The following is a 26,348-nucleotide window of genomic DNA, read 5'->3' on the forward strand; positions in this document are numbered from 1 at the left end:
CTCCTCCCTGGCAGCCTCCAGCAAACCTCTCCTGGGCGCGAGGCGGTGCACTCACTGATGAGGCTGATGCAAGGCAATTGCCGAGTGGCATAGATTTCCGCATTTTGGCTGTGAAGAGCAAGTGGAATCCCACAGCACTCCAGGACGTGTTCTTTCAGGGATTGAACGACAGCATCCAAAGTCAGCTTATTGCGGTGGACCTGCCCGAAAATCTGGATGACCTCATTGCTCTGGCTAGTCGCACTGACCGCTGCCTGTCCGACCGTCCACGCCGTGACTGCCATCATCCTGTTCCACGAGTCGCCCCAGCACCTGACCAGCTTCTCACTTCCGTCATCTGGGCACCCTCCCCTCCACTTCGGCCGAAGAACCCATGCAAGTGGGATGGACCCGTCTCACTAACGAGGAGAAGGCGCACTGCCGTGTGGAAGGACTCTGTTTATACTGTGGACAATCAGGTCATATTCTCACACACTGTCCTGTCAGGGGTGCTCCGGTGCGGCCGAGAGTGGTAGCGCGGGTGAGTCAAAGCTCAGTTGTTCCCCCCTCTCAGAATGAGATTAAAGCAGAACTGAAGTCTGATTACACCATGCTGTCCTGTCCTGTGTTTATTGATTCGGGTGCTAATTCTAATTTGATGTTATCCTCTCTTGCCAGGTCCCTCCACCTTAAACTATACAGTCTATCACGCCCCCTGGTGGTCCATGCGGTGGATGGTCGCCAATTGGGCCAAATTGATTTCCGCACTCAGTCATTTCATATGACCATTTCTAACCATCATTCAGAACTAATCAGTTTCCACATCTTTGACAAAATGACTCACTTTGTAATCCTGGGGCACCCCTGGGTGCAACACCACAAACCCCGTTTAGACTGGTCTCACGGAAAGATCGAATCTTGGGGACCTGCTTGTAATAATGTCTGTCTGACTAAGCCGGTCAGCACTTCTGGAGTAAATAAGATAGAAGGGGTCCCTGCCCGTTACCATGATCTTGCAAAAGTATTCAACAAGGTTAAAGCTAAATCGCTTCCACCACACCGCAAGTATGATTGCGCTGTTGATCTACTCTTGGGGACCCCCCCACGGGGAAAATTGTTTTCTCTTATATACAGGAATCGCTCGCGGCCGGTTTGATTCGCTCCTCGTCCTCGGCCGCCGGGGTGGGGTTTTTCTTCGTAGAAAAGAAGGATAAGACTCTCTGCCCCTGTAGTGACTATCGTGGGCTTAACGACAGCACGGTTAAGAACCGGCACCCCCTGCCGCTGATTTCACCAGCATTCAAGCTGCTGGAGGGTGCTAAGATCTTTACTAAACTGGATTTACGAAACGCATATCATCTGGTTTGCATTTGTGCAGGGAACGAATGGAAGACCGCCTTTAACACCCCCACTGGTCATTATGAATATTTAGTAATGCTATTGGGACTCACCAATGCTCCCGCAGTATTTCAAAACCTTGTTAATGACGTCCTGCGTGAGTTTCTGAATAAGTGCATCTTTGTTTATCTGGGTGACATTTTGATTTACTCTCCCAATTTAGAGACTCACACTCAACAGATTTGTTCCATTCTCCAGACTCTGCTGCAAAATAATCTTTACGTCAAAGCACAAAAGTGTGAATTCTACCGTTCCACAGTATCATTTTTAGGCTTTGTGATCTCCGAAGGTCAGATTCAGATGGACCTGGCTAAGGTGGCCGCGGTCTGCGATTGGGCGGTTCCTAAATGTCGCAAGGACGTTCAGAGGTTCCTGGGGTTTGCCAACTTTTATCGTAAATTTAGCTGCAATTTCAGCTCTGTTGCGGCTTTGTTGCATAATGTAACCTCTTCACTTCGCTCATTTGTGTGGACTCCCGAGTGCGATGAAGCGTTCCAGAACCTAAAGAATCGTTTCACAACGGCCCCCGTGTTGCTCCTTCCTGACCCCGCCTGGCACTTCGTGGTCGAAGTTGATGCATCTGATATTGGCATTGGGGCAGTGCTTTCTCAAACAGGGTCCACTGACAGCAAGTTGCATCCCTGTGCTCCCTGGGCACAGTTACCTTTTTTGGTCTGGACTGACCATAAGAACCTGGCGTATCTTCGCACCGCCAAACGAATCAATACACGTCAGGCTTAGTGGGCCATCTTCTTCAGCAGGTTCAATTTTGTTTTAGGAGGGTTATGGCCCTGAGGAGCGGTCCTGGATTCCTCCCCCCCGGTTTATTTTGGACCCCGGTCTTATACGTGGGTTTCTTCTCACCCTTCTGCTCCTGGGCCATCGGGGCCAGCCCTTGGGGGGGGGTCACTGTCAGGTTTTTGGACTGTGATTATTTTTTTTGGTTACTGTCTTGTTTGGGTTGTTTGTGTGTTCTGTCCGTCTCTTGCTCTGTCTTTCTGCTTGGGTTTTCTCTGTCCTGCTTTTTCTTGTCTCTTTCTCTTGGCTCTTGGTGGTGGATGTCTCTCTCTGTCTGGCCACACCCCGGTTCTGGGAGTTTCTCCACACCTGTTCATGATTTGCAGTTAATCACCTGAGTGCTTTACAAGCCTCACAGTTGTCTTTGTTCTTCGCCTGTCTGTCTGTTGTCTTGGTTCCAGAGTAATATTAAATGTAGCAGAAACGGATTATCTGGAATTTTGTTTTGGCAGGTTTTCATGGTCTCTACTGCCATCTAACGGCCAGTAATGTTCATGGCAGTATGAGTGTCTGGGCGCCAGTAGATGGCAGTGTTCTATTTATTTTGAACCTGGTTATATCAGATGGTTGTCAAATAACAACTTGACTTTTGGCTTTTTGCAAATGGCCTTTTTTTTAACAAATAAAAAAGGCATATTTTACAAAAGCACATTTATATGTAAACACAGACAAACACACCTCACATTAACGTGTTGGTTTTTACATAGAATGAATGAGTCAACCAATCAGTGTTAGCGGAGGCGTATTTACCCATAATCCCTTTGGCATCTGTCTAGTATTTGTTACAAAACTTCAGAATTACAGCATTATTTAAAATTAAAAGATACATGTTAGATTTTAACTTTGTACAAATGACAGAACTGACATTAATGGAGTTATTCTATCTGGAATAATTTGATGATTTTAAATCAAAACCATAACTCAAACATGCTTTATTTTCCAAGACCTCTGCCTCACTGCGGCACAGCTGTATTCGGTTAAGGAATAATGGCTTGTTTTGTGTATGTAGAGTTGAGCTTAGCCCTTCTCAACTGCTTTACTGCTGCAAGTTATGTAGTAAACAGGAGCTTCCAGCAGTGGGCAGGGCGCACAAAGACAGAAGCGCTGACTCATTGTTTGCGTCTGTGGTTGCTTTTGATGCTACCAGAAGCAATCATGGTGTTAAAACTCAAAATCAGCTTGTTAGTAGTTACAAGTGTATTGGAAGCAATACTGAAAGTTATCGGTTAGCTGCATTTTCTGATAAATTTTTGGGTGGTTTATCGGTTTAGCTTTATAAAAGATAACTTTCCAGTTAGCTGATTAGCTGTTACTGAAGCTAACTGTTTGGTTAGCTGTGCCCACCACTGGATATATGACACACGAGCCTAGACTAAGCGTTAACTGGTCAAATTGATGCAGATGTCTCACTGGACCAGGAACCATCGCTCCAGTCTTATCAGAGTTTAAAATAGGAAGTTTCCAGACATCCAACAATATCCAGCAATATCTTTGATATTGCTGGAACAACCATTGGGCCATCCTCAATTTCAACATCATCCAATTTAGTAATGGGTATTAAGTTTGCAAAGCATATCCCTCTATGATTTTTATGGACACGTCGACGGAAGAAGGCCACAGTCTCAACTTGTTGAATTTCCCTCCTTGGTAGATAAGCACTATCACCATAGTGGATTTAATTTCCCTGCTAAGCTAATGGATGCCACACCCACATTTGTCATAAGCCTTGCAGGGTCTCTAATCACCTGCTCCGTGGCCTACTGTAAATTCCTAATGTTACCCTCCCTATAGAGCTCTATCTATGTTCGCAGACAAGATGGCGGTGCCTTCCCCAGTAGGGTGGAGGCCGTCCGGCATCAGCAAGCCACAGTGGCCCGAGAACGAAGGCCAGTTATCAATAAAGCTCAGGCCTTGCTGTCTACAAAATTGGGCCAACCACCTATTTAACGATGTCAGCCTGCTAAACGCCTCATCAGTACCCCGGGAGGGGACGGAACCAGAGGCTATTAATCGATGCCGACACATCACATATTCCAGCTATGCATACGACAAACCGTCTCTGACAAGCTTTCCTGGATATGGATGTTTCCTGTAATTGGAAATGTTTATCCCTGCTACACATATAAAGCTGTCTTGGCCCCCTGTAGCGCTTTTCCTGTCAGAACTCCTGTGAGGTTAAAGGGTGGGGCCGAGCAGCTATAAAAGGTCTGTGAATTGTTTGACGAAAAAGAAAATGTAGAAATAATGAGAGCAATACAGTGACACGCCAATGCATTGTGGAAATGGGGAAATTGTGGCTCTTTCATTCATCACAATTTCTACACATCTGTTGATAAATCTCACACATTCTAAAGCACATGGTTACTGTACTTGCATTCAGAAACATCCTCAATTAACGATATGTGGTAACAAAACATACGTTTGTTTCTGGTGCTCTTCACTGGAATAACAGCTAAGAAAGCAAAGAAAATCAATTTTTGTACTTTTATAACTCATAAGTTTAAGGTATTTTAGGCTCGGTCGCTTTGAGTGACAGCTATATTGGTCAGAAAGCTGCTACCAGAGCCCCAATAACCATGGCAGCTAGCTCATCTGCGTCTGTCCTTTTTGAGCATTTTATTACAAATATGAGTATCATATGGCTTGTTGTGCGGTTCATTGTCCTTTTGAATCATCAAACAAATGTGTGCTCCTATATTTCTGCCAAGGGAAATTTTGTGTTATTTAATTGTGTCTGTGTGGCACAGGCACTTTTAGCTTATTATTTTCTGATGATGTTGGGTCCAATTACTCCACAATGACTGAGGTTATAAGTTGGTCATGATTATTAATACCCCCACCCAAGCCATCCATTAAGAAAACCACCACCCAGTCCTCCAAAATATGCTTTAATAAAACACCTGAAACAAGTACAGCATGTTAGATATTAGTTTAGTAACACAGACTGAGGTGTGTTTGGTCTTAATTTGTCCCACCCAGGTTCACACATGGTTGTGCACATGCTCTACCACTTTACCCATTCATGGATTGGCCATGAAGTAGGCAAAGTAAGTGCTGTCAGCATGGCAACACCAGAGCAGCACTTTTTGAGCATTCAAACGAGTATTCCAGGTCTCTTCAGAAAACTATGGGCGGCATCACTGAGGATTTGTCCAGTAAATACATAGTCTATAACTAGCATTCATCATCAACACGCTTACAATTGAACAGATATGAAAACAATAATTTTAAATGAAATTCCAAAAAGTAATGTGAAAATAAAAGACTTTAAGAACTTTGTTTACACCATATTTTCACACAGGTTTATGTCCTCTTTAGAATCACAGAAATGGATCACAAAGTTCAGATAACAGTGGGAGTGCAGCCTGGGTGACTATCTATTTGGCTCATTTGTCTTGTCCATGATTGAAGGCCTCCATCCAGATTACATGCAACCTCCCGGGAAAAAGGCAGCTCTTGACATCTAGCCAGATTAAGTCTGGGACATTGAGCAGACAGCGGTCTGGTTTGGATCAAGCTTGGTGAAATAGATGAAAATCTGAATGTAGTCATTCAGTTTGCAGAACAAAATTATCAGAGGTCAAGGTCGATGAGGGAGAACATCAATCATTAATCATTAATGCAAATACTGTTGTGAAAATGCATGTTAAAATACAATTTCCCTGAATGCATATAGAAAAACCCAGAATGCATAGCTTCATCAAGATCCTTGTTTTTCCAGTCAGCCATATTTCTGGTCCTGTTGTTTACAATGCTTGACGTCCACATTTTGTTTTTACATGTGTTTATGAGAAAGCTGCACAGGTTCATCTGATTTTGCAACAGTGTGACCATGAAGGCTTGGAGAGGAAGTGACGTCAGATTAGCTATCTCAGCGGGAAAGCTGTGGTGTGGACTCGGGACTTTAAAGCAGCTGGAACTGCTAGCTGTTACCCATTTCTGTACTTACCTATTGCCTATTGACTGTGGCTGAACAAATGAAAGAATCAAAAGACACAAAGGTAACAACAATTGGATGTTGAATGACTGTCATGCGAACTTTGTAGAACTTTGAAATATTGTGAAGCCTGTGAAGCCCGAAGCAGTGTTGGACGGCAGGATGACATTCTCTGTGATTGTTGTGTGCTGCTTCAGGTGACGTAAACTCAGCGGGATGTGGTTGTTTTCCAAGGCTCCTTAGTTTGTTCAGTCTGGTTTACACTAACTAGATATATTTTGAGGGCAACCAGAAGAATGGCTGATGGTAAATCTCTTCAAAATAAGGGAAACTAATAATATGTTTCATATGGTGGCTGGATGTGAATATACAGTAGTGGTCAGAATAATAGTAGTGCTATGTGACTAAAAAGATTAATCCAGGTTTTGAGTATATTTCTTATTGTTACATGGGAAACAAGGTACCAGTAGATTCTCCCAAATTTAACAAGACCAAGCATCCATGATATGCACACTCTCAAGGCTATGAAATTGGGCTATTAGTAAAAAAAAAAGCAGAAAAGGGGGTGTTCACAATAATAGTAGTGTAGCATTCAGTCAGTGAGTTCATCAATTTTGTGGAACAAACAGGTGTGAATCAGGTGTCCCCTATTTAAGGATGAAGCCAGCACCTGTTGAACATTCTTTTCTCTTTGAAAGCCTGAGGAAAATGGGATGTTCAAGTCATTGTTCAGAAGAACAGCGTAGTTTGATTAAAAAGTTGATTGGAGAGGGGAAAACTTATATGCAGGTGCAAAAAATTACAGGCTGTTCATCTACAATGATCTCCAATGCTTTAAAATGGACAAAAAAAACAAAAAAAAAACAGACGTGTGGCAGAAAATGGAAAACAACCATCAAAATGGATAGAAGAATAACCAGAATGGCAAACGCTCACCCATTGATCAGCTCCAGGATGATCAAAGACAGTCTGGAGTTACCTGTAAGTGCTGTGACAGTTAGAAGACGCCTGTGTGAAGCTAATTTATTTGCAAGAATCCCCCGCAAAGTCCCTATGTTAAATAAAAGTAGTTATACAACTAAATACTAGTTTAGTGATTCACAGGATTGCTAAAAAAGCAGTTTGAACATAATAGTTTTCAAATCAAATCAATTTTATTTATATAGTGCCAAATCACAACAACAGTTGCCCCAAGGCGCTTTATATTGTAAGGCAAAAGCCATACAATAATTACAGAAAAACCCCAACGGTCAAAACGACCCCCTATGAGCAAGCACTTGGCGACAGTGGGAAGGAAAAACTCCCTTTTAACAGGAAGAAACCTCCAGCAGAACCAGGCTCAGGGAAGGGGCAGTCTTCTGCTGGGACCGGTTGGGGCTGAGGGGAGAGAATCAGGAAAAAGACATGCTGTGGAAGACAGCAGAGATCAATCACTAATGATTAAATGCAGAGTGGTGCATACAGAGCAAAAAGAGAAAGAAACACTTAGTGCATCATGGGAACCCCCCAGCAGTCTAAGTCTAACAAATACAGCTTAGACATTACTGTTGGCTGGATCCTCTTGCTTGCCTCTACTGGTGGTTGGCTCTCACTGCGGTATTGTATCACTTCCTGTTCCGGAGCACAGCATTTTTCTGTATCTGTTAGCTGTTTAATCTGCGCAGTTAGATTGATCTAGTTATCTAGATTACGATTTGTTTCCCAGTGTAATCTTTACGTGCCTTAACTAAAGCATTCCTTCTGCTGAATCACCTCTAAATTATTTACACATTATTCACTTTGTGTGTTTTTAGGAATCCGCTAGCTTAGCGTAGCTACTAGCTCTTAGCCGGTTTAGCATGGCGGCTTCTCCTGTCTCTCCCGCACTTTTCTGCTCTGGGTGTGAAATGTTTAGTTATTCCTCGGCCTCCTTTAGCAGTAACGGTACTTGTAATAAGTGTAGCTTATTCGTAGCTTTGGAGGCCAGGCTGGGCGAATTGGAGACTCGGCTCCGCACCGTGGACAATTCTACAGCTAGCCAGGCCCCTGTAGTCGGTGCGGACCAAGGTAGCTTAGCCGCCGTTAGTTCCCCCCTGGCAGATCCCGAGCAGCCGGGAAAGCAGGCTGACTGGGTGACTGTGAGGAGGAAGCGTAGCCCTAAACAGAAGCCCCGTGTACACCGCCAACCCGTTCACATCTCTAACCGTTTTTCCCCACTCGACGACACACCCGCCGAGGATCAAACTCTGGTTATTGGCGACTCTGTTTTGAGAAATGTGAAGTTAGCGACACCAGCAACCATAGTCAATTGTCTTCCGGGGGCCAGAGCAGGCGACATTGAAGGAAATTTGAACCTGCTGGCTAAGGCTAAGCGTAAATTTGGTAAGATTGTAATTCACGTCGGCAGTAATGACACCCGGTTACGCCAATCGGAGGTCACTAAAATTAACATTAAATCGGTGTGTAACTTTGCAAAAACAATGTCGGACTCTGTAGTTTTCTCTGGGCCCCTCCCCAATCGGACCGGGAGTGACATGTTTAGCCGCATGTTCTCCTTGAATTGCTGGCTGTCTGAGTGGTGTCCAAAAAATGAGGTGGGATTCACAGATAATTGGCAAAGCTTCTGGGGAAAACCTGGTCTTGTTAGGAGAGACGGCATCCATCCCACTTTGGATGGAGCAGCTCTCATTTCTAGAAATCTGGCCAATTTTCTTAAATCCTCCAAACCGTGACTATCCAGGGTTGGGACCAGGAAGCAGAGTTGTAGTCTTACACACCTCTCTGCAGCTTCTCTCCCCCTGCCATCCCCTCATTACCCCATCCCCGTAGAGACGGTGCCTGCTCCCAGACTACCAATAACCAGCAAAACTCTATTTAAGCATAAAAATTCAAAAGGAAAAAATAATATAGCACCTTCAACTGCACCACAGACTAAAACAGTTAAATGTGGTCTATTAAACATTAGGTCTCTCTCTTCTAAGTCCCTGTTGGTAAATGATATAATAATTGATCAACATATTGATTTATTCTGCCTAACAGAAACCTGGTTACAGCAGGATGAATATGTTCGTTTAAATGAGTCAACACCCCCGAGTCACACTAACTGTCAGAATGCTCGTAGCACGGGCCGGGGCGGAGGATTAGCAGCAATCTTCCATTCCAGCTTATTAATTAATCAAAAACCCAGACAGAGCTTTAATTCATTTGAAAGCTTGTCTCTTAGTCTTGTCCATCCAAATTGGAAGTCCCAAAAACCAGTTTTATTTGTTATTATCTATCGTCCACCTGGTCGTGCTTAGCTCAGATAAGATAATTATAGTGGGCAATTTTAACATCCACACAGATGCTGAGAATGACAGCCTCAACACTGCATTTAATCTATTATTAGACTCTATTGGCTTTGCTCAAAAAGTAAATGAGTCCATCCACCACTTTAATCATATCTTAGATCTTGTTCTGACTTATGGTATGGAAATAGAAGACTTAACAGTATTCCCTGAAAACTCCCTTCTGTCTGATCATTTCTTAATAACATTTACATTTACTCTGATGGACTACCCAGCAGTAGGGAATAAGTTTCATTACACTAGAAGTCTTTCAGAAAGCGCTGTAACTAGGTTTAAGGATATGATTCTTTCTTTATGTTCTCTAATGCCATATACCAACACAGTGCAGAGTAGCTACCTAAACTCTGTAAGGGAGATAGAGTATCTCGTCAATAGTTTTACATCCTCATTGAAGACAACTTTGGATGCTGTAGCTCCTCTGAAAAAGAGAGCTTTAAATCAGAAGTGTCTGACTCCGTGGTATAACTCACAAACTCGTAGCTTAAAGCAGATAACCCGTAAGTTGGAGAGGAAATGGCGTCTCACTAATTTAGAAGATCTTCACTTAGCCTGGAAAAAGAGTCTGTTGCTCTATAAAAAAGCCCTCCGTAAAGCTAGGACATCTTTCTACTCATCACTAATTGAAGAAAATAAGAACAACCCCAGGTTTCTTTTCAGCACTGTAGCCAGGCTGACAAAGAGTCAGAGCTCTATTGAGCTGAGTATTCCATTAACTTTAACTAGTAATGACCTTGTGACTTTCTTTGCTAACACAATTTTAACTATTAGAGAAAAAATTACTCATAACCATCCCAAAGACGTATCGTTATCTTTGGCTGCTTTCAGTGATGCCGGTATTTGGTTAGACTCTTTCTCTCCGATTGTTCTGTCTGAGTTATTTTCATTAGTTACTTCATCCAAACCATCAACATGTTTATTAGACCCCATCCCTACCAGGCTGCTCAAGGAAGCCCTACCATTATTTAATGCTTCGATCTTAAATATGATCAATCTATCTTTGTTAGTTGGCTATGTACCACAGGCTTTTAAGGTGGCAGTAATTAAACCATTACTTAAAAAGCCATCACTTCACCCAGCTATCTTAGCTAATTATAGGCCAATCTCCAACCTTCCTTTTCTCTCAAAAATTCTTGAAAGGGTAGTTGTAAAACAGCTAACTGATCATCTGCAGAGGAATGGTCTATTTGAAGAGTTTCAGTCAGGTTTTAGAATTCATCATAGTACAGAAACAGCATTAGTGAAGGTTACAAATGATCTTCTTATGGCCTCGGACAGTGGACTCATCTCTGTGCTTGTTCTGTTAGACCTCAGTGCTGCTTTTGATACTGTTGACCATAAAATTTTATTACAGAGATTAGAGCATGCCATAGGTATTAAAGGAACTGCGCTGCGGTGGTTTGAATCATATTTGACTAATAGATTACAATTTGTTCATGTAAATGGGGAATCTTCTTCACAGACTAAAGTTAATTATGGAGTTCCACAAGGTTCTGTGCTAGGACCAATTTTATTCACTTTATGCATGCTTCCCTTAGGCAGTATTATTAGACGGTATTGCTTAAATTTTCATTGTTACGCAGATGATACCCAGCTTTATCTATCCATGAAGCCAGAGGACACACACCAATTAGCTAAACTGCAGGATTGTCTTACAGACATAAAGACATGGATGACCTCTAATTTCCTGCTTTTAAACTCAGATAAAACTGAAGTTATTGTACTTGGCCCCACAAATCTTAGAAACATGGTGTCTAACCAGATCCTTACTCTGGATGGCATTACCCTGACCTCTAGTAATACTGTGAGAAATCTTGGAGTCATTTTTGATCAGGATATGTCATTCAAAGCGCATATTAAACAAATATGTAGGACTGCTTTTTTGCATTTACGCAATATCTCTAAAATCAGAAAGGTCTTGTCTCAGAGTGATGCTGAAAAACTAATTCATGCATTTATTTCCTCTAGGCTGGACTATTGTAATTCATTATTATCAGGTTGTCCTAAAAGTTCCCTAAAAAGCCTTCAGTTAATTCAAAATGCTGCAGCTAGAGTACTGACGGGGACTAGAAGGAGAGAACATATCTCACCCATATTGGCCTCTCTTCATTGGCTTCCTGTTAATTCTAGAATAGAATTTAAAATTCTTCTTCTTACTTATAAGGTTTTGAATAATCAGGTCCCATCTTATCTTAGGGACCTCGTAGTACCATATCACTCCAATAGAGCGCTTCGCTCTCAGACTGCAGGCTTACTTGTAGTTCCTAGGGTTTGTAAGAGTAGAATGGGAGGCAGAGCCTTCAGCTTTCAGGCACCTCTCCTGTGGAACCAGCTCCCAATTCAGATCAGGGAGACAGACAACCTCTCTACTTTTAAGCTTAGGTTTAAAACTTTCCTTTTTGCTAAAGCTTATAGTTAGGGCTGGATCAGGTGACCCTGAACCATCCCTTAGTTATGCTGCTATAGACGTAGACTGCTGGGGGTTCCCATGATGCACTGTTTCTTTCTCTTTTTGCTCTGTATGCACCACTCTGCATTTAATCATTAGTGATCGATCTCTGCTCCTCTCCACAGCATGTCTTTTTCCTGGTTCTCTCCCTCAGCCCCAACCAGTCCCAGCAGAAGACTGCCCCTCCCTGAGCCTGGTTCTGCTGGAGGTTTCTTCCTGTTAAAAGGGAGTTTTTCCTTCCCACTGTAGCCAAGTGCTTGCTCACAGGGGGTCGTTTTGACCGTTGGGGTTTTACATAATTATTGTATGGCCTTGCCTTACAATATAAAGCGCCTTGGGGCAACTGTTTGTTGTGATTTGGCGCTATATAAAAAAATTGATTGATTGATTGATTGAATTACAGTAGTCCAGCCTAGAGGAAATAAATGCATGAATTAGTTTTTCAGCATCACTCTGAGACAAGACCTTTCTAATTTTAGAAATATTAGAGTAAGGATCTGGTTAGACACCATGTTTCTAAGATTTGTGGGGCCAAGTACAATAACTTCAGTTTTATCTGAATTTAAAAGCAGGAAATTAGAGGTCATCCATGTCTTTATGTCTGTAAGACATTCCTGCAGTTTAACTAATTGGTGTGTGTCCTCTGGCTTCATGGATAGATAAAGCTGGGTATCATCTGCGTAACAATGAAAATTTAAGCAATGCTTTCTAATAATACTGCCTAAGGGAAGCATGTATAAAGTGAATAAAATTGGTCCTAGCACAGAACCTTGTGGAACTCCATAATTAACCTTAGTCTGTGAAGAAGACTCCCCATTTACATGAACAAATTGTAATCTATTAGATAAATATGATTCAAACCACCGCAGCGCATGTCCTTTAATACCTATGGCATGCTCTAATCTCTGCAATAAAATTTTATGGTCAACAGTATCAAAAGCAGCACTGAGGTCTAACAGGACAAGCACAGAGATGAGTCCACTGTCTGAGGCCATAAGAAGATCATTTGTAACCTTCACTAATGCTGTTTCTGTACTATGATGAATTCTGAAACCTGACTGAAACTCTTCAAATAGACCATTCCTCTGCAGATGATCAGTTAGCTGTTTTACAACTACCCTTTCAAGAATTTGTGAGAGAAAAGGAAGGTTGGAGATTGGCCTATAATTAGCTAAGATAGCTGGGTCAAGTGATGGCTTTTTAAGTAATGGTTTAAATACTGCCACCTTAAAAGCCTGTGGTACATAGCCAACTAATAAAGATAGATTGATCATATTTAAGATCGAAGCATTACTTAATGGTAGGGCTTCCTTGAGCAGCCTGGTACAAATGGGGTCTAATAGACATGTTGATGGTTTGGAGGAAGTGACTAATGAAAATAACTCAGACATAACAATTGGAGAGAAAGAGTCTAACCAAATACCAGCATTACTGAAAGCAGCCAAAGATAACGATATGTCTTTGGGATGGTTATGAGTAATTTTTTCTCTAATAGTTAAAATTTTATTAGCAAAGAAAGTCATGAAGTCATTACTAGTTAAAGTTAAAGGAATACTCAGCTCAATAGAGCTCTGACTCTCTGTCAGCCTGGCTACAGTGCTGAAAAGAAACCTGGGGTTGTTCTTATTTTCTTCAATTAGTGATGAGTAGTAAGATGTCCTAGCTTTACGGAGGGCTTTTTTATAGAGCAACAGACTCTTTTTCCAGGTTAAGTGTAGATCTTCTAAATTAGTGAGACGCCATTTCCTCTCCAACTTACGGGTTATCTGCTTTAAGCTGCGAGTTTGTGAGTTATTTCACGGAGTCAGGCACTTCTGATTTAAGGCTCTCTTTTTCAGAGGAGCTACAGCATCCAAAGTTGTGCACAATGAGGATGTAAAACTATTGACGAGATAATCTATCTCACTCACAGAGTTTAGGTAGCTACTCTGCACTGTGTTGGTATATGGCATTGGAGAACATAAAGAAGGAGTTTTGAGTTTGTAGCATCAACAGCAGATGCTACTATTATTGTGAACACCCCCTTTTCTACTTTTTCTACTAATAGCAGAATTTTATAGCCTTAACAGTGTGCATATCATGAATGCTTGGTCTTGTTGGATTAGTGAGAATCTATTGAATCTACTGGTACCTTGTTTCCCATGTAACAATAAGAAATATACTCAAAACCTGGATTAATCTTTTTAGTCACATAGCACTACTATTATTCTGAACACTACTGTATGTGGTATGAAGAACTGAGTCTATTCTTTAAACCCCCATCACACTGGCAGGGCTGTGAAATGAAAATTCTGAAATCCGAGGAAAATTTGCAGGGGATCTGCCCCCCCCCCCAGGAGCCGGGGTCTAGGGCCTTGTGGGGCCCCAGAAACCAAATAAAATTTTCATCTACTGACACATTTTCAACATCTCCTGGAAGAACAAATCTCAAAATTAGTGCATATTTAAATTATCCTAGATTCAGCCTTTCATTTGAACCATCAGTGATGATGTTGAAATAACAGAATATGACGTGGAAGTAGGACCTGGTATGATTTTCCTTTTAATTGTAAACCAAATTATGCATTAACTCAAAACAATTAAACTACATGAAATTCATGAAGACTGAAAAGACTGTTAAAGTATTTCAAAAACCACAGCTAAAGCTTGTAGAATATTTTAAAAATCAGGGTAAAATATCAATAACATACCTTATAGTAAAAAGCCACACATTCTTGTGTAAATTCCTGTAAATCCACTCAAAGCCACAGTGTCTTTTTTCCCATGAAAAAGTCTACATTAATAAAAACTAATTTACATTGTTGTGTAAATTCATGTAGCCCAGATTCATTCAAAGCCACAATGTCTTTTTTTTTCAATGAAAGAAACTCTAGATTAATGAAAGAAAAAAAGGCAAATAATCCTTTCGGAAATTCTGTTTGAACAGCACAATGTTTATTTTCCAGAGAGAGAAAAAAATTCTTACCAGTTTGCTTTTCCGGTTTATCTTTCAGGTGTGTTCATGAAGCCAGCAACAATTCCACAGATTCTTTGTTATGTGGGCCGCCCGAAGAGGAGGTACTGCTGGCCAACGCCAGAGGGCGCCCTGCCTGTAGTCGGGTTTCAGGCACCAGAGGGCGCAGTCACCACCCAGGAGCCAGGACTACCAGCTGTCAGTAATCATCATCACTGCACCATAAAAGCCTGGAGGAGACACCACATCTCTGCCGAGATATCAGTTTACCACTCAAGTAATTCTCTCAGCCGTTGTTTCTGTGCCGAACGCACATACCTTGTTTGTTCTGAACTTTTTGCAGGAGTACCTGGAACTCTACTTACAGCTGGAGCTGGGTTTGTGGACGGTGGTGGAGTGATGATCTTCACTCCTCATTCCACTTACGTTAAGTAGCAGTTCAGGCTCTGCCGTTAACTGGTTCCAGAGTTGGAGGTGGAGGTGTTCCCTCCAAGTGGATAAACATTGTGAGTTGCTGACTGCTTACTGGGTGTCCACACACCCACCATTAACCTGTTTTTGTTCCTGCCAGCAGTACCGGATCTGACAGCTGGGGACTTGGTGGCTTCGGTGTACTGCAGGTCTTCGTTGGCGGTGGAACCTTGTGGGCCCCGGCTCTTCTCTGGATAGGCGTCTCCTACCCTCAGGTCTGCCCACACGTCACCTGTTGTATTTTGTAATTGACTGTCTAAAAGCAGTATTCGACCTGTTGTGCACATTTGCCACAATAAATTGTATTTATTGGACTATCTATTGACCGTTCATTTGCGCCCCCTGTTGTGGGTCCGTGTCATTACACTTCCCCAACATTCTTGTCCTTATCAGACTTTTTCAAACCGTCTTTCTCGCCATCTTCCTCTGTCTGATGTCGCTCCGTGACACAGACATGCTGCAAAATCCTTCTTTTAAAAACTTGAAAGTTCTAAAAGTTTGCGATGTCCACATGCTACATTTAGCTAAGCTTTGCAGAGGAGCTACACAGTGTCACCGCAGCAACAAACCAGTCCCGCAACAGCCAGGCTTTGAGTGACATTTATTCTCCTCAAAACTCCGCGGATTCGAGGAAACTGATTTGTATCTGTAACACACAGATCAGTGTCCACGGACTCATAAAACTTGCATGATGTCGTAAAAAAAAAAAAAAAACGCTTTGCGATAAGCATTTTAAAAACTCAGTAATGATCAGAATTAAAGAGTACAACACTAACATTCCCGCACCCCTCCCCATGATGAAATCCACGGAATCCCGCAGATCCGCAGAGTTTTCACAGCCCTGCACTAGAGGCCGAAAGAGCCAGAATCCTCTTCCAATGAAAATTCAACCTGCATTCTGGAAGTGCTGAAGTGCATTCAGAATCGTCGGACAGCATTCTCAAAGCGGTCTAAACAGTCAGCACGGACGTGCAGCCATCCCGAATGTTTTGCTCATGTTCAAACTATTTGTGGCGCAGTTGAAGTGGAAAAATATCAAACGGCAGACAAGGTGGTTCTAAATACTCTCACGGTATCAAGACAGCATTCAGAACAGTCTGATTGTGCTTGAGGGAACTCACCATGGTCAGGCACGTGAAATTCTGCCGGCATGTCTCAAATGTGCAACGTCTGCACCTCCAGTGCACCTTGATTCTGGTTGTAATGACCAGGAAGTTGCGCCAGGAAAAGCATCCAGTGTAAAACCTATGCATAATCAACATGCAGATCCACCTCGGATTTGCTGTGGTGACCCCGAGTGAAGAGAAGGGAGGAGCCGAAGGGTTGGATGTTGTTTGAATCGCAAGAGACAGGAATGGCAGGTCTTGTAAAAACAGCACAGGACAGCGCACAGTCTCTCCTGCCTCGCCCCCTGCGTGCCTTCCGACCAGACTTTGGGTGGCGATCAAACCGCATTCGTAATTCATTCAAAGTGCGTTTTTAATATTTTTACCGCATTCTAACACCAGTCTAAGTATTTATACTGTGTTCCAACTACAGTTGCACTGCATTTGTAAGCATACGCACAGGTTGGGCACGAATCATTCGAGGTAGGATCCGCCCACATTCTAAGCAGTCGAACAGCATTTGTACACAGCTGTCCGAATGTCTGTCCCTCCTAGGGTTGGGTATCGAGAACTGGTTCTTTTCAGGTATCGTTAAGAAATGATTCGATCCACCGATATCAATAGCCTTTTTGCTTAACGACTCCCTTATCGGTCCTTCAGAGCGGCCGTTGTTTTGAGGGTGTTTGTCGGGAAAATGACAATTTCTCTACGTCGATTACAGACCCTGCAGCAGGTCTGTAATCAACCATTTCTGCAGCGCAGCTCTGCTTTGAAGCTTGAACCAATGAAGTAGTGCTCCGATGTGCTGCTTCGTTGGTTCTTTGCTTCACTCCTCATCAGAAGCGGCAACTTGTCTTCTCAACCCCTCTCAAAGCCATTAAAATATGTCAATCGTGACTCACTTTTGTGCAGATTAAAGTGACTAACTGAGACTCTTGTCTTATTGCAAGAAAGAAAGGAGAGTCTTCCTCCATTCCATTGCTATAAACGCTCTCTATTGAGCCAAATTGGAAAGATAATAACTTCAACGCGAATCACCATTTAAATCAAATGGCACCTCTTTCCAAACGCTGTAATACAAACAATAAACTGCAATCAATCAAACTTTTTTTTCTTTCCAAAATGAGACATCCTGCATTGACGTGCAGCAGCCCAAGACTGTATGGCTGCAGACCTGCAGACTCCAGCAGCCATCTGACTTCAGCTCAGCTGTATGTAGAGACTTTCATGCTTCTGACAAAAACTACAGATTTTGTTTATTTCTATTTATGTCCAGAGATCAAGGATTCAGTGACCAATTTCAAATTTATTTACTTTAAGACTCAATAAAAAGTTGTAGACATAGAAAACCTGTAAAGCCTATTTGTAGTACACAGAAAATTCATAGGAGGTATCGATAAGGAATCGATAGGGAATTGGATCGATAAGCAGAATCGATAATGGTATCGATATCGATAAAATCTTATCTATACCCATCCCTAGTCCCTCCCAACTGTGCCTCAAACTTTGCTGTTTTTTCCCATTTTGGCTGAATCTGATTGATTCCTGCTCATTCGTGCTAAGTGTGATGGGGCCCTTAACCCTTGTCGGCCTCAGGCTGTTTCGCGATACTTGTCATACCAAAATGATAACTATTTGCTTCTACTGGAACTATAAATAAATATGCTGGTCTAAAGATACACATGTGCACGCTTAAAAAATGTTCAGCATTTGTCTCTGCATGGTAAGGAATTCTTTAAAAATTAGCAGACTATGCAAATGGCCACAGAGGATGATGGATTTTACAGGGCTAAACATTTATTGATAGATTCATTTTTTTCAGATTCATAGATTTTTAATGCTGTGCACATTGCAGGATGAATGTGTGTGCTCTTTTTAAACAATATCTTAGGTTTTTTCCCCCCTTAAATATACAGTACTGACTGTAGTTTGCCAACAGTTTGCATATTGTATGATATAACTTGGTGGTTGCATCCAAGAGATGAAAGCTAAAGTCTTTACTACGGACTGTGCAACAGTGTAATTTGAATTTCAAATTGTAAAATGGTGAATATTTTATTTCAAAAGATGTTCAATTACATTTCCTCCCCCAGAGTTAGCAAGTCACAAACTAACATTAAATGAGCTTGAACACTCTATCAGCTTGTGTTCCTGCATTTTTAATGGCGTCAAAATTAAACCAGTTTTAAACCACACTCGATGAACAAAACAACCGATTCCACTTGACTCATTACAACAGCTCACTTACAAATGTGACACCCCTCTTAAAATTTACAGTTATCTGAACAAATATAGAAATAGAAGAATATTAAAAAGTGCTTTTGAAATGATGTCATTATATTCCTATGTTTACCACAAGTGCATGAATAATACATACGTGACACATTAACTCACTACCACAGCAGTTCAGAAATTGGATTTTGCCGTAATTATTATTGTTTTGATGCAGACACAAATGTGTGAAGCCAACACTTCTGGGGTTTGTGTAATATTGTTATAATTATTATTTTTTTCACTGTCATCATACCTGATGCGTGAGTTGCAGTTGCATCTTCCTCACCACTGGGGGCACATTCCGTGTTGGAGCGTTTGGACTTCGGGATGACCCTCTTCTTGAAGGAGGTCCAGATGTCGCTAGCATGATGTGTCACTGTTCCACCTCCTGCTGCTGCTGCTTTCTCCTCATCACCTCCTTCAGCTTTCTCCTTCTCCTCACTTACATCCATCTTGGCCTCCTCTGCTCCTCCCTCTGCCTTAGCCTCTTCTCCCTCTCCTCCTCCTGCTGCTGCCTCCTCCAGTTTGACGTTGTCAGAGGAGTCTTTATCTGAGCTCTTGGCTTTGCTGCTGATGCCGCCCATGGATGTGTCCCTCTTCATGCCCTGAAAGGTCCAGGAACGTTTGAGCTTCCACCTCTTTTGGCCTGACTCCTTGGAGTCCAATGTGGAAGAGTCTCCACCACCCCCTTCTCCTGCCTCTGCTCCCTCTTCCTTCCCATCTTCTCCTCCTCCCCCACTCTTCTTGTGTGCTTTCTGAGCCATGAGCTTCTTGAAGGAATGCCAGCGCTTCATGTGCTTGGTCGTTGCTGAGGAAGATGAAGCTTTTTGCTCTCCCTCGACACCTCCCTCTGCTCCACCTGCTGCTCCTCCCTCCGTAGTGGAGTCTGCAGTGGTGTTAAGTGTTTCAGGATCCTCCAGCCGATCCAGAGATTTGGACCTGACCTGCTTCTGAGGTTCTGCGGTGGCTCCATCCTTCTTTTCAGTGCTACGATGGGAGAAAATTCTGGCTACTGGCTTCCTGATCAGATCTCGAACTGTGGATTTAGGCTCTGCCTGTTTGCCTTTCTCTGCTTTCTTCTCCCCTTCCTTTTCTCCATGCTCAGCAGGTTTCTCTGTTCCTGCATCTCCTTCCAGCCCTTCTTCTGTTCCTCCCTCTGCCACTGCAGTCTCTTCTCCTCCCTTTTCTCCCTCTTTCTCCCCACCTTCAGCTGCATTCTCTTCTCCTCCTGCAGCTGTGCTCTGCTCCTTCTTCTTCCTCCCTCCCATCACCTTCCCCAGGCCACTCTTGTTAAGGAAGGAGTCTAGGAAAGAGGTCTTGGGCTCAGTAGAGGAGGCATTTTCTGAACTCTGAGGAGGTGCTGCCTCACCACTGGCTGCTTCTGCTCCCTCCTCGGCTCCTGCTGCCGCTGTGTCGTTATTCACAGTCTCTTTGTTGTCGACAACCTCACTGTTGACCGCTATGCCATCATTATCGACAACCTCGCTGTTGACAGTATCTGAGTTTGCGTTGGCATTTTTAGGTGGCTGCTCCACCTCCACTGTCTTGGTTTCAGGAGCTTTCCCATCTTCCTCGACCACTGGTACTGTGCTGGCTTCTGTTGTTGCCATTTTGAAAAGGGAAAACAAACAACAACGTCAAAAGAATACGTTCCTTCCTTCCTTTCTTCCTTCCCTGGCCTTCTGCCCTCCTCTTCCACTCTCTGGTGTTTCGTTCCTCCCACTACGTTTGTGCTCTCAGGTCATGGAGAGAAGGGTGGAGAGCAGTGGCAAGGAGGAACGACACTCAGCATCCTACTAGTCCTCCTGGAGAGACAAAAGAAATTGGGAAGCGAAGGTGGTAGTGAGGAAACAAAAAGAAATGGAGAAAATAACAGGACATGCGAGAGAGAAAAAGAGAAGGCTAATTAGTCTAAATCAAAACTTTCGACATTTTGGTCAAGACTATCAATTGTACGTATTCCAGTCTTTCATTCTGTGCTGTTGTGAGCCTGTTTCACATCTGCCCTAAAAAGAATTACAGTAATCAAATGACACTTGGCTTTTTGACATAGACATGGCGCCTCTCCAACTCTCGACAGCACAAAGTGACTGGAGCAATTAACTGATGTAGTCAAATGGTAGTCTTGAACCACAACAAAATAACAGAGGAGTTAGGAGTTCAGGAGTTAGACACTGATATTAAACGTTAAGTAACACAGAAGGATTTCAGCCCACAGGAAGCCAAGGTAACTGCAATCTTTTATGATATCCTCCAATGAGACATGCCACGTCACAGAGTGTTTTATCTTTGTGGCTTCTGCTGGGATTTCAATGCCAGATTTCTCACATACAAGACCCATTCTCAACCAAGACATCTAAATGGGAATCCCCCAAGACAAGCATATTATTTCAACCTGGATTTCACCTTGCTACATATCTTCCCACATCATTTTGACCTTGTTCTGAGGTCACAGTTGCTTCTAAGCATTAGGAACCTTTGCTTCTGCCTATTTGGTCAACTGCCACATCCTGCCAACAATGCCAGTTCAGGATTCTCCCCAGGAACTTTTAGTATAGCGATGCTGTGCTGGGCGAGTAGGTCCTCCTCCAGAGGAAGCTTTGGCATGTTGACTGTTTTGAGTACAAATGGAGTCCATTTCCTGCAACCTCAACCTTCAGTCTTATTTAAATATACAACTTAAGAGACATAAGAAAATCTCCAACACCAAGTTCTTCTTATGATAGAATGCTACAACCCCTGGCAAAAATTATGGAATCATCAGCCTCGGAGGATGTTCATTCAGTTGTTTAATTTTGTAGAAAAAAAGCAGATCACAGACATGAGACAAAACTAAAGTCATTTCAAATGGCAACTTTCTGGCTTTAAGAAACACTATAAGAAATCAGGAAAAAAAATTGTGGCAGTCAGTAACGGTTACTTTTTTAGACCAAGCAGAGGGAAAAAATATGGAATCACTCAATTCTGAGGAAAAAATTATGGAATCATGAAAAACAAAACGCTCCAACACATCACTAGTATTTTGTTGCACCACCTCTGGCTTTTATAACAGCTTGCAGTCTCTGAGGCATGGACTTAATGAGTGACAAACAGTACTCTTCATCAATCTGGCTCCAACTTTCTCTGATTGCTGTTGCAAGATCAGCTTTGCAGGTTGGAGCCTTCTCATGGACCATTTTCTTCAACTTCCACCAAAGATTTTCAATTGGATTAAGATCCGGACTATTTGCAGGCCATGACATTGACCCTATGTGTCTTTTTGCAAGGAATGTTTTCACAGTTTTTGCTCTATGGCAAGATGCATTATCATCTTGAAAAATGATTTCATCATCCCCAAACATCCTTTCAATTGATGGGATAAGAAAAGTGTCCAAAATATCAACGTAAACTTGTGCATTTATTGATGATGTAATGACAGCCATCTCCCCAGTGCTTTACCTGACATGCAGCCCCATATCATCAATGACTGTGGAAATTTACATGTTCTCTTCAGGCAGTCATCTTTATAAATCTCAATGGAACGGCACCAAACAAAAGTTCCAGCATCATCACCTTGCCCAATGCAGATTCGAGATTCATCACTGAATATGACTTTCATCCAGTCATCCACAGTCCACGATTGCTTTTCCTTAGCCCTTTGTAACCTTGTTTTTTTCTGTTTAGGTGTTAATGGTGGCTTTCGTTTAGCTTTTCTGTATGTAAATCCCATTTCCTTTAGGTGGTTTCTTACAGTTCGGTCATGGATGTTGACTCCAGTTTCCTCCCATTCGTTCCTCATTTGTTTTGTTGTGCATTTTCGATTTTTGAGACATATTGCTTTAAGTTTTCTGTCTTGACGCTTTGATGTCTTCCTTGGTCTACCAGTATGTTTGCCTTTAACAACCTTCCCATGTTTGTACACTCAACAAAAATATAAAAGCAACACTTTTGGTTTTGCTCCCATTTTGTATGAGATGAACTCAAAGATCTAAACCTTTTTCCACATACACAATATCACCATTTCCCTCAAATATTGTTCACAAACCAGTCTAAATCTGTGATAGTGAGCACTTCTCCTTTGCTGAGATAATCCATCCCACCTCACAGGTGTGCCATATCAAGATGCTGATTAGACAACATGATTAGTGCACAGGTGTGCCTTAGACTGCCCACAATAAAAGGCAACTCTGAAAGGTGCAGTTTTATCACACAGCACAATGCCACAGATGTCGCAAAATTTGAGGGAGCGTGCAATTGGCATGCTGACAGCAGGAATGTCAACCAGAGCTGTTGCTCGTATATTGAATGTTCATTTCTCTACCATAAGCCATCTCCAAAGGCGTTTCAGAGAATTTGGCAGTACATCCAACCAGCCTCAGAACCGCAGACCACGTGTAACCACACCAGCCCAGGACCTCCACATCCAGCATGTTCACCTCCAAGATCGTCTGAGACCAGCCACTCGGACAGCTGCTGAAACAATCGGTTTGCATAACCAAAGAATTTCTGCACAAACTGTCAGAAACCATCTCAAGGAAGCTCATCTGCATGCTCGTCGTTCTCATCGGGGTCTCGACCTGACTCCAGTTCGTCGTCGTAACCGACTTGAGTGGGCAAATGCTCACATTCGCTGGCATTTGGCACGTTGGAGAGGTGTTCTCTTCACGGATGAATCCCGGTTCACACTGTCCAGGGCAGATGGCAGACAGCGTGTGTGGCGTCGTGTGGGTGAGCGGTTTTCTGATGTCAATGTTGTGGATCGAGTGGCCCACGGTGGCGGTGGGGTTATGGTATGGGCAAGCGTCGGTTATGGATGAAGAACAGAGGTGCATTTTATTGATGGCATTTTGAATGCACAGAGATACCGTGATGAGATCCTGAGGCCCATTGTTGTGCCATACATCCAAGAACATCACTTCATGTTGCAGCAGGATAATGCACGGCCCCATGTTGCAAGGATCTGTACACAATTCTTGGAAGCTGAAAATGTCCCATTTCTGCAGCGGCTCTGTAATCAACTGTTTCTGCAGCGCTCTCCACTTTGAAGCCGTGAACCATTGAAGCAATGCTTGGATCCACTAGCTCGTTGGTTCTTTGATTCGCTGCTCTTCAGAAACGGCAAGTCCGTTTCTTAACCCCCTCAAAGCCATTAAAATACCATGAGTCACTTTTGTATGGATTAAAGTCACTAACTGGGACTCTTGTCTTGTTGCTGTCAAGAAACGAGAATCGTCCTCCGTTCCGTTCACACAGCTTAAAACGCTGCGCGGCTCTTTGCTGAGACAAAGTCCGGTCGGAATAACTTCAAAACGAATCGCCGCTTTAAATAAAGTGACACCTCTTTCCAAACGTAATACAGACAAGAAACCTTATGCGTAGCCAGGGGTGGGCCTGGATGGGCCTGGGCCCACCCACTTGTCAGCTAGGCCCGCCCCATCCAATGAGAAGGCTGAGTCGACACTCGACAGTCACCTGTTGTTGCCTCATTGTATTCCTATGATATGGTATTGCATTAGCACTGAGCGACAATTAATAAATTGTCAAAAAAAATCTTGTTCATCTTCTGTGATTTTTATTAATTCATTTTCAGAGAACAGTGGTCCCTCACTATAACGCGGTTCACCTTTTGCGGCCTCGCAGTTTCGCGTATTTTTTTAGAGCAATTTTGCATGCTTTTTTTTTTTTTTTAACAGCGCATTGTGTTCTGCGTCCTTATCAGGCGGGCCGGTCGCGGCACCGGTCGGCATCACCGCGATTGCTCTCATTGCCTCTGATGTGCTTTCTGCGGGCTCGGTAAACGCAGCAGCGGGCCACTCACATCGCCCTCCTGTCTGCTGGGCAGAATTGCGCCGAATCTGGCAACAGGTCCAGAGACTACACTCGCTGTTTTGATGCGGATGTTGATCGCATCCGCAGAGCTCCATGGCCACTGGGAGAGGACTTGGATTCTTTGTGGGTCCCGCATCCGTACCTCCGGAGGCAGTGAGCGAAGGGAGAGTTCTGCGTGTGTCTGTTTATAATCTTCTCACACAGAAGAAAAAAGAGAGTGTTTACACAGGAGAGAAAAGTGAGAAAATGTTAATGCCTGTTCAGTGTTGTATAGTAACGAAGTAAAAATACTTCACTACTGTACTTAAGTACGTTTTGGGAGACTTTGTACTTTACTTGAGTTTTTTTAAAATTCAGCTTACTTTCACTTTTACTTCACTACATTTTCGACCTTAATTGCATACTTCTACTCCGATACATTTTCTATGCGCCATGCCGTTACTAGTTACAAAAAAAAAAAAAAAAACACACACGAAAAAAGTTGTGTTTTCACCCAGAGACACCACTGATTACTAGTGACTACAACGAAGTCAGGCCTATTTGTCATGAGGCATGTCCGGTAGGCTTTTTTGCAGTTGCGCACTTGTTTATCAGGAAAATGAACATTTCTCTATTACAGACATGCGGCTGGTCTGTAATCAACTTTTCTGCCGCGCAGCTTTGCTTTGAACCATGAACCAATCGAAGCAGTGATTCGCAGGTCGAAGCAGTGCTTCGATCTATGATTCATGGATTGATTGCTATATTTCACTTTATCCTCATTTTTCCCCGCTAAAACTCCGAAGAACGTATGTCTGTGAGTAAGGGCCCTGTCCCACTGGCGTTTAGGAGGATTTGCGTATGAAATGAGGAGACAAAAGCTGAGCGTCCACAACAAAGGTGGGCAGAAATGATGAATGTCCCGGGGTGGATCAGCGAATACATGAGGAAGAAAAGCGGATATAACAGGGAACAGAAGCGAAGGCGACCTCATGGGGGCACAGCGGCCGTGATGCAGTCGCTTCATCCAAGCCCACTCTGTCTGCATTAGAGGATGACATTTTTCGGGAATTCACGCGGGTCACGTGATTCCTGCGGGATTCCCGCGGGATGGGAGTCAAAATTTTATCAATCCCGTGATTGGGATGGGACGGGAATAAAAATGAACGGGAGCAGGGAGGAGCGGGAATGCCAAAAATAGATGATGATTTTCATCTATTTAATGCCGCGTGCACACCGGGCGTGATCAGATGCTACAAATTCGCCGACGGACGCGCCTCCTTCGCCCGGTGTGTCGCTCTGCTTTTGCTGCGAAAATTCGCCCTGTGCGTCATCAAATAGTAGGAGCTTCCATTCCACTCGCCGGCTCCGGTTGTCAGTCAAGTTAACATGACGGACCTTGATCACACAGAGCGAGTTGTGAAAAGCTCCCAATACAGAGAGTATCATTATTTGCTGCAGGAGCAGTGTCTGGATGACAGCTGCTTTCAGTGGTCCTTTCGCCTCTGCAGGACCCAGTTTGAGAACCAACTGTCCCGTTCACGCGCGCACATGTAAACAATTAAAAAAAAAAAAAAAAGAAACTCAGCTGCTTGCTGCAGCTCGCTCTTCCACCAAAAAACTCTTTTTTTCTGGGAGCGGGATGGGATGAGAGTGAAAATCCACTCCCGTGTCATGCTTTAGTCTGCATGCGCGACATACCATTTGCGACCGTGATGTGGCCGTGCTGGGCATACGTCATATCTGTTTTGCATGCTGTCCCGGTCCGCCGCCAAGCCGCGCCAACCCGTCGGTTGCGGATATCAGCGGATGACAGGGGATATGCGGCACGTTGGTTGTGTATGTCCTGTGTATGTCTTCAGTATGTGTTCAG

General features: G+C 43.2%; 1 protein-coding gene across 2 annotated transcripts in view; it reads right to left on the minus strand.

The window, feature by feature from the left end:
- Positions 1-26,348, minus strand: part of si:ch211-137a8.4 (oleosin GRP-17) — a 181,466-nt gene that overhangs the window by 81,687 nt on the left and 73,431 nt on the right. For both annotated transcript variants that reach the window (XM_034168216.1, XM_034168215.1), the window contains exon 2: positions 18,942-20,493. In XM_034168216.1, coding sequence (XP_034024107.1) covers positions 18,942-20,298 — 1,357 coding nt within the window. In that variant the 5' untranslated portion in view covers positions 20,299-20,493. The remainder of the gene's footprint in view (positions 1-18,941; positions 20,494-26,348) is intronic.

This window comes from Thalassophryne amazonica, chromosome 4 (genome assembly GCF_902500255.1).
Source record: "Thalassophryne amazonica chromosome 4, fThaAma1.1, whole genome shotgun sequence".
Classification (NCBI taxonomy): Eukaryota; Metazoa; Chordata; class Actinopteri; order Batrachoidiformes; family Batrachoididae; genus Thalassophryne; species Thalassophryne amazonica.